General features: G+C 35.0%; 1 protein-coding gene across 1 annotated transcript; it reads right to left on the bottom strand.

Moving 5' to 3' along the window:
* Nucleotides 1–2,390: 2,390 nt before the first annotated feature.
* Nucleotides 2,391–4,846, bottom strand: LOC101084884 (olfactory receptor 11H6-like). Its single transcript, XM_003987402.3, has 2 exons — nt 4,798–4,846; nt 2,391–3,635 (listed from the first exon to the last, which is right to left on the bottom strand). The coding sequence occupies exons 1-2, from the start codon at nt 4,844–4,846 to the stop codon at nt 2,656–2,658; spliced, it is 1,029 nt and encodes a 342-aa protein (XP_003987451.2). The 3' UTR covers nt 2,391–2,655.
* Between the last annotated feature and the right edge of the window lie 4,722 nt (nt 4,847–9,568).

The raw sequence follows: 9,568 nt of genomic DNA, 5'->3' as shown, positions 1-9,568 counted from the left end.
GAGAGAGAATGGGGGAGGAGCAGAGAGAGAGGGAGAGAGAATCCCAAGCAGGCACCCCTGAACATAATTTTTGAAGATACCAATAGCTTAAGCATACTCAGTCTTTTTCTATAGACCTCTTGTTTTCCTTATAATGTATTTAAAGAAAAATAACTTCATTATGTATTGTTATAATAATTTCATTAATTCCATCCTTGCTTTTACTCCATCTATTTACCTATTTCTTGTTTCCTGTAATCAACAATTTATTTCTTATTCTTTACTCCTACCCTGTATGAATGCTTTATTAAAATGACTCTAAGAGATATCATTTGGTCATAAATTATGTCGATAATTTATTTTAAAAAGATTAGATCAAGATTTGACAGTCAAGGACATAAACACATTTCCTCTTAAAAAAATGTGTGATAAGTTGGGTCACCTTAGTGGCTCAGTCGGCTAAGGTCTGACTTCGGCTCAGGTCATGATCTCACGGTTTGTGCGTTCAAGCCCTGCGTCGGGCTCTGTGCTGACAGCTCAGAGCCTGGAGCCGTTTCAGATTCTGTGTCTCCTTCTCTCTCTGCCCCTCCCCCGCTCACAGTCTGTCTCTGTCTCTCAAAAGTGAATAAAATTAAAAAAAAATTTTTTAAATGTGTTATATGAGATAATATATTCAGGGATATCAAACTATTCAATAAAAAAAAAGATTATGCTTTGACTCATATGACCCTATAAGTTTGTGACACATCTGACTATGCCATCAAATGCTTGAAGAGCTTTTATTTCAAAGTAGTCATTTGGAGCTTGCACTTGATTCCTCTCTTAATGAATTCCTATAAAATAATCAAGTGAATACAAAAGTTGGAAAAATCATTTACAAGAAAACATTAAAATATAAATAAATAGAACAGTAATTTTTGTGACCATGGATTATGCAACAACATAGCATCATATGTATGTAACATCAATATCACAAGTAACAAAACCAAAGGGGATAAACTGGACTACATCAAGTGGAAATTCAAAAGGAGACAATTAATAAAGTAAAAAGACAGCTCATAGATTGAAAGAAATATTTGCAAATTATACATTTGATAAGGGACCTGTATCCAGAGTATATAAAGATCTTCTAAAACTGTAAAAACAGAGCCATGCCTCATAGCAACTAAAAAATGATCAAGGATCAGAATATACATATTTTTTAAGACATACAAATGGCCAATAAGTACATGGAAACATACTCATATCATTAGAAAAATGCAAATGAAAACCACAATAAGATACAACTTCTTACCTAAAAGGATGGCTAAAATGAAAGAAAGAAAGAAAGAAAGAAAGAAAGAAAGAAAGAAAGAAAGAAAGAAAGAAAGAAAGAAAAGAAACGAAACAAAAGAAAGAAAAGAAAAGAAGAAAAAAAAGAAAAGTGTTGTTGAGGATACAGAGAAATTGAAATCCCCATACATTTCATCCTGGGCTCATATGATAGTAAGATGGTGTAACCACTTTGGGAAATAGTCAGCAGTTCCTCAAAATATTAAATACAGAGTCTACATAAGAGCCAGAAATTCGACTTCCAGGGATGTACCCTAGGAAAGTGAAAACATATGTTCACACAAAAACTTGTTAATTCATAATTCATAATAAGCAAAAAATGGAAACAACTCATGTATTCAACAACTACTGAATGGATAAATATAAGGGTATATCCATAAAAGGAATGTTATTCAGCCATAAAAATAAATGAAATACTGATACATATTACAACATAAATGACCCTTGTACACATTATGCTAAGTGAAAGAAGCCAGTATAAAAGGCTACATATCCTGTGATTCCATTTATATGAAATGTCCAGAATAGGTCAGTCTGCAGAAACAAAAAGTAGATTAATAGTTTCCAGGGTCTAGAAACTGAGAGGTGACAATGGAGAGTGATGGGTCCAGCTTCTCTTTGTGGGATAAAGAGAATTCTGTTTGAAAGTATGAGATACTAGTGTCCTTGAGATAACTGGAAGAAGAAAATCTAACAATTTCTTTAATTGTAACAGTACTGGGGAGTCACTGGTGATTGTCTCCTAAACTGTGTAAGGCACAAGTGGTGTATAAGAAAACACAATGCATGGTTCATTCAAAATAGAGCTATTAAAAATAATTCTTGAAAGTGTATATATAATGGAAAAATTGGCAGCCATTGGATCTACATATTAGGAGAATTTTAACTGGATCTTGGTGAGAAAGTGGGAAGAAATATATTTATGATAAGTTAACATTCAAAAGTCAGTGCATCTTATGTTTTTTTAATATTGACACAAGAATTAAAAAATGTTTTGGAAATGTAGCATGTTACTTCGACTTATAAATGTAAAATATAATACAGATTGATATTTATGTATATGACTATAATATGGACAGAAAAATTTTAACTAGTGTTAAGTCTAAATGTCAAAAAGATGCATGATAGTTTTTTCTCTGCTTTGAAACATTTTTAAGTTCAATGTACATTTTTCTCTAATAACAAAATGGATAGATGGCCAGTTAACTTAGTAACATTTAATTATACTTGAATATGTTCTTCTCTCCCCCAGAAACATGCATTCCTAATTTAGTTAATACAACTGAATGCCAATTTTTAATTACTTATTTCTCATACATTATTTCAGTTGTAAACAAAAGTCCTTCAAAGATTTCTTCCATGCCTACGACTAAATCTCACCATTCTAAATAACTTTCTCAGAGCCACCTTCATCTCTTTATTTCGAAGACTATAGATCAAGGGGTTGAAGAGTGGAGTTAACACAGAATAGGACAAAGTCACATATTTCTGAATCCCTGCTGGATTGCCTGCTGTTGGGCTCACATATACAACCATGATAGAGCCATAGAACAGGGACACCACAGCCAAATGGGAGCCACATGTGGAGAAAGCCTTATGCCGACCTTCTGCTGAGGGGACCTTCAGCACAGCTCTGATCACCAAGGTATAGGAGCTGATAATGAAGACTAAGGTGGTGAAAATGAGGACTGAGTTATAGATAGCACAGATGATCTCAGTGGCAGGAGCTGGCACACAGGACAGCTTTATAAGAGGTCCTGGGTCACACAGGAAATGATCAATTGTATTGGGACAACAAAATGGAAGCTGAGAGATGAGGTAAATAGGCAAGGGGAAGTACAGGAAGCCACACACCCAACACCCAGCTCCTGTTCTGATGCAGCGTTGAACTGTCATGACAGTGGGGTAATGCAGGGGCCTGCAGATAGCAAGGTACCTGTCAAAGGCCATGGCAGACAAGAAGAAGGTCTCAGTGGTGCCCAGGGAGAAGAAGAAGTAGAACTGGAGGAAGCATCCAGAGACAGAAATGGTGTTGGTCTCAGAGAGAAAGTTGGCTAGCATATTAGGGACAGTGGAGGTGATAAACCAGATCTCCAGGAAGGAAAAATTGGCCAGCAGGATGTACATTGGAGTTTGTAGTTGATGGTCCCACATCACAGCACAGATAATACAAAGATTTCCAGTTAGTGTCAGAATATATGTCCCAGAGAAGACTGAAAAGAGGAAAATCTGAATTTCCCAGGTATAAGAAAAGCCTAAAAGGATGAATTTACTCACAGAGCTAGAGCAATTATTTATGTTGGAATATTCATTTGTTTGTAATGCTGCAAAAATAACAGATTTCCAAATTACAAGTATAGAAATTAGGACAGATCCCTTGCTTAGGGTAAAATCATTCTGTGTGTCAATAAATAACAAAATGCCATAATCCATGCAGTGATAGTTCCATGATTTTCATATATTCATGACTCTATTCTGTATACAGTAAATAAAAGTGAAAACTCTTCTGTCATCCTAAGGTTTACCATCAAAGTTACTTGGTATTATCAAGAGTCAAGTGTGCCCAAGGATCTACAATTTTAGAATAAGCAGTGAATGAGAGGAATGAATAAACACAGCTAAATAATTAAGTGGTTGCAACCTACAAAGATATCGATGCCACTGATATTTAATATTCTTTGATCTATTTGGGAGAGAAATAGGTCAAGCTGATGAGGACAATATAAATAGATTTAAATAACATTTGAAACTTAACTGATTTTAGTTTTACTGTGTTAGATTATGTGAAATATTCCTATGTTAATTTTAGAATATATCATAAACTGATGTTAAAATAAAAATCTATCAGAAGTTTTCACATTTCAATTCCTCTCTTTACTAAAATTACACTCAAAAAGAGTTACTGGCAATCTTCCTTATTTTACAAAGAAACTTAACAAAGCTCTGTAATAAAGTCCTACATTGCCCTATACATCACAATCAATACTTGATATATATGATGTTTTTCATTAATATTGCAGTTGATATCAGATACTTTAGTAGATATTAAAGTCAAATATGTATAATTTATAAAGATATGCCAAAGTTGGCTGTGCCCACAAAAGCTGTTGCTCAAAGTTTGCAATCTCAAACAGGAATAAAATTTTGTCTTCTATGCTGTAAATGTAACAGAAAGTAACATAGAAGGTAGTCACTTGAAACTTCCTTGAAGGAAGGTCTATTCCCATTCACTTACTGGAATTCTCCCTGACCTAGGGCCCTAACTCCCACAGAGAGCAATATAAATGGGAAACTGGCAAACCACTATAAGAGTTCTAGTAAGTTTTGCAGTAACATTTTTTTATAAGCTCTTAGAAAAAAACTTAGCTTTGATTCTGGAGAAGGAATACTTTCATAATTCACATATTAAGTGGTATTTAATACAAAACTAGAGAGGTGTGGAAGGAGAAAATAGAGAAGCTTTGAGTTCTGTGAGCTTTACCTTACCTGAAGATACAAGATGGGTATCATAGAAATCTGTATGGCTTAACACCATCTTCTATATCAGAGTGAAAACTCTAATCTCAGATCTCAGAGAAGCCAAATATAATAGTTCCACGCATTACTGTGGGGATTATATGAAGTGCTGACCCTTTTAAGAGCAAGAACATTATGAAATCTGTCATGGACTTCTTTAGGCTTGCCCTCTTACAGTTCTCTGGTTTATATAAACTGACAAAGCAACAGGAAACCTGACAGTTGAAAAGAGAATCATAGTCTCATGATCTACACAGAACCAAATGAACAACTGAATATTAAGCCCTTTTACTTTCTGCAAAGATCATCTTTGGGGAGTGGCTCTCTAGAGAGGGAATTTATAACACACTAGTCACATTGAACCTGATTTCCTATTCTGTTCCTTACTCAGCATACTGGAATTTGCTTCAAATTCTAACACATTTCCCAATTTAGTTCAAGGAGTTTTATTTGCAATAACAAGAGAAATAGAAACACAAAACGATTTGGGCAGGTATAAGTTTGCTACTTAACTGTAATCAGAAGTAATTTTCTCTCTGATGATGAATGTAAAATTGTGACTCTGGCCATTTGCCTTGGCTCTAAGCTTACAGAAAAGTCTAAGGAATATAGGTTAACACAAAGATTAGGAGCCTGTGCATTTAAACTTATTAAATATTCCCTCCTTTTGTTTCAGACTATTCATCATCTTAACTCCAACTTGTTTGCCCCAGCCCAAGCTCACCACCACACTGAGATATGCATTGTTTAGCTATGAGTAAAATTTTTAAAATAAGAAAGACATGAAAATATCCTATTCAGTTAATTAACACTTTGGTAATATCTTTTAACTGTTCCATACTACAACATTAGCACTAAGTGGATATATAATATTTTACATAATTAGTCCCTAATTGTTGAACCTTTAGGTATGATAAATGGAGTTACAAAGATTCTTAATACAAATTAAACCATACCCTATAATAAAAAATTCCAAATAATAGAATATGATCGAGTAAAAGTTATTTAAGAGTGGTCCAACATTATGTGTATGTGAAAGCATATATTAAAATAAATATTCACTAATTAATAGAGAAAAATATAGGAACATGTTATAAATCCAGTGATGGCAATAGATAAAACTGAACTTCATTCTTGACAAAATTAACCAGAAATAAAAGGAATTCCTTAACTTGGTGAAGAATCTCTTTACCAGAAATGATTGGTGAAATCATTGTCTAATAGTAAAACACAAAAAGCATTATAATTAATCAAAGACAAAAAGGAAATGAAAGTCTCTGAGCAAGGAGACACCTAAGAGTTTGATGCTAAGTGGAAGCTATTTGAGGAGAATGGTACTAAATGAGAGGAAACTGAAAAGAAAAAGCCCAAAATCTATGTAAAAGTTTAAAAAAAAACCAGGAAACAAAAATAATGGATAAAAATTTTTCAAAAGCAAAATAAATCATAAGACTTATAATACCAAATATTAAAATATTTGTAAAGTTAGTGCAAGGTGGAAATAGAATCAAAAGATCTTTTTTTTTCAATTGTTTAGGAAGATTTAAAAAATTTTTAAGTAATCTGATTAAATTAAATATGTGGAATGCATTAAAATAAAATTCAGAAAAACCAAATATAGGGAAAATTACATTTAAACTGATAAAGGAGCCCCAATGAGAAAAATGCTAGTTTTGAAATAATCAAAACCAGAGGCAAGTGGCACAGTAAAGGTGCAGTTCCACATACCAATACCAGGGTATGGAAGACAAAAGAAAAGGTTTGAGAAGACCTAGAACCCCTCATCATGTTGATTGGTGGAGATCTCCTTTTGAAAAAAGAATCAACCTCAAAACTTAGAACACTAAAAAAAGGCATATCTATGAACTGCCTGACAGAGAATTTTTAAATAATTGTTATAAAGATGCCCAATGAACTAAAAGACAGATACACAATTAAATAAAATCAGGAAAATGATGCATGAACAAAATGAGAATATCAACAAAGAGAAAGAATTTTAAAAAAAAAAAACAAAAATTCTGGAAAACTGTAAAAACTGAAGTGAAAAATTTCATTAGAGGGGTTGAACATCAGATTTGACAGGTAGGAGAAAGAGTCTGGAACTGGAAGATGGGTCATCTGAAATCATGGAACCAAAGGTACAAAAGGCCTTATTAAACACCAGCAAGAGGATGAATATATGTCTATGGGGTCATGGAAGAAGAAGAGAGAGACAAAGGGGCTTAGCTTATTTGATGAGATAATGGCCAAAATTTTCCAAAACTCTGAGGAAAGTGATGGACATACAGAAGTTTAAATAACTTGAACTGAAGTAAATCTGAACAGAACCACATTGAGACACATTATAACCAAACTGTCTAAAGTCAAAAATAAAGAAAGAAATCTTCAAAAAAGAAAGAGAAAAGCAATTCATCACATACATGGGAGCTTCCATAAGAATATCAGCAGACTTCTCATCATTTACTTTTCAGAACCCAGGAAAGTGATGGGATATATTCAAAGTGCTTAAAAAAAAGAAGCAATAAAACCCCCACTATCAAATTATCAACCACGAATACTGTATCAGTCAAAACTGTCGTTCAAAACTGAAGGAGAGAGAGAGAAAGGTATTAAAAATGGGGAATAGGAAGATCCTTTATACACCTCATCCCACAGACACAACAAATTTACAACTACACATAGAGAATAATTTTCCTTTGAAAAAGGCCTGAGAATTAGATGAATAGTGCCTTCACAACAAAAGACAAAAGAGAGGCATCCAGAAGAGTAGGAGAGGAGAGTCACAGCCTTTCCAGGACCACACCCCATGATACAGTAATCCCACAATTAAGAAAAATAAAAAAATTAGGAAACTCTTCCTCAAGGAGTAAAGGGATTGTGCCCCATATCAGGCATTCCAGTGGATGGGTCCAACAGTGGAAATGTAAGATGACTAAATGTCCAGTTTTGGAAATCTATGGTGATGAAAACCAGGAGAATTATAGAACCATAAAGAATGGATACCCAATATTAAAGAGCTTGCATGCAAACCCATCCACTCTCCAATCCAGTTCAAAAGCACCAAAGTGAAAAGCACCTAGTCCATAAGCAAGGGAGACCCACTTTCTAACTTTAAACAGCTACTGGAGAGGCAAGAACCTGAAGGGATTTATCCAGGATGCAAGCACTGGTTGACACCATTTTTGCAACCTCATTGTAACTTACTATGGTAGGAGCACCCAACAGGTGGCAGTTTTCGTGCCTTCTCTCTAGCCTACTAGTTAGCAATGGATATCCTTTGTCCACCCTACAGAGAGCTAGCTGTAACCAGTATAGGTAAGCATTTGGTATGTTCAATCCTTGTTCAGCATTTGATATGATATGTAAAGCAAGGCAGGGAGAGTGCCCTGAGCCCTGCCCATTATATTCAGCAGCCAGGCTGCAATTGGGAAAAGCAAATGACATAAATTCTACTTCCCATCTGCAGTGGCACATCTGAAAATTGCCAGGTGGGTGCCCCAAGCCCTGACTTCCCTGTGCAGTATTGTGTCTCAATGTGGTCCTATCATAGCTGGCAGGAACACATAGCCCACAGAGACTACCTGGCTCTGGTGATCAAGGGAGACTGCACTTCTGGCACATGTGGCTCATGCATAAGTTAAGTCCGTAAAGGGGTTCTTGGGTGGCTCAGTCAGTTAAGCATCTGACTCGGTTTCAGCTCAGGTCATGATCTCATGGTTTTGTGGGTTTGAGCCATGCATCAGATTCTGTGCTGGTAGCACAAAGCCTAGTTGGGATTCTTTCCCTCTCCCTCTCTCACTCTGTCCCTCCCCCATTTGTGCTGCCTCTGTCTCTCTCAAAACAAATAAATAAACTTAAAAAAGATAATTCTTTCAACACTAAGAGAGGTAGCCACTTCACCTAATACATATAGACCAGCAGAGTGATAAGCAAAATGAGGAGACAGAGGAATATGTTCCAAAATAAAAAATAAGGCAAATCCCAGAAAAATACCTTAAGAAAACAGAGTTAACCTACTTGATAATGAGTTCAAAGTAATGGCTATAAAGATGTTCACCAATCTCAGAAGATTTAAAGAACACAGGGAGAACTTCAATAAGATACAAGATACAATAAAGTACCAAATGGAAGTTATAACTGAACTGAAAAATACACTAGAAGGTTTCAACAGCAGAATGGATGAAAGAGAAGCAAAAATCAGTGAGCTGGAAGACAAAGAAATGGAAAACACCTAGACAGAATCCAAAAAAAAAAAAAAAAAAAGAATTCAAAGAAATGAGAATAACCTAATGGACCTCTGGAATAACATCAAGCAGAATAACATTAACGTCGTTGTAGTCCCAGTGGGAGAAGGGAAATAATGGATTAAAATTTCCCTAATCTGAAGAAAACAGACATCCAACTCCAGGAAGCCCAGAGTTCAACACAAGATGAACCCAAAGAGAAAAACACTGAGTCACATTATACTTAAAATGATAAAAGTTAAGGGTAAAGAAAGAATTTTGAAAGCAGCAAGACAAAAGCAACATACTACATACAAGGAAAACTACATAAGGCCATGAGCAGATTTTTCAGCAGAAGGTTTACATGCCCAAGGGGAAACCCATGACACATTCAAAGTGCTGAAAGGAAAAAATTGCTGACCAAGAATTCTCTAACCATCAAGATTATCATTTAGAATTAAAAGAGAGATTAACAGTTTTCCAGGTATCCAAAAGCTAAAGGAGTCCATTACCAATAA

This window comes from Felis catus, chromosome B3 (genome assembly GCF_018350175.1).
Source record: "Felis catus isolate Fca126 chromosome B3, F.catus_Fca126_mat1.0, whole genome shotgun sequence".
Classification (NCBI taxonomy): Eukaryota; Metazoa; Chordata; class Mammalia; order Carnivora; family Felidae; genus Felis; species Felis catus.
The sequence above is the reverse complement of the archived record's forward strand: the minus strand, read 5'-3'. Positions and strand labels throughout refer to the sequence as shown.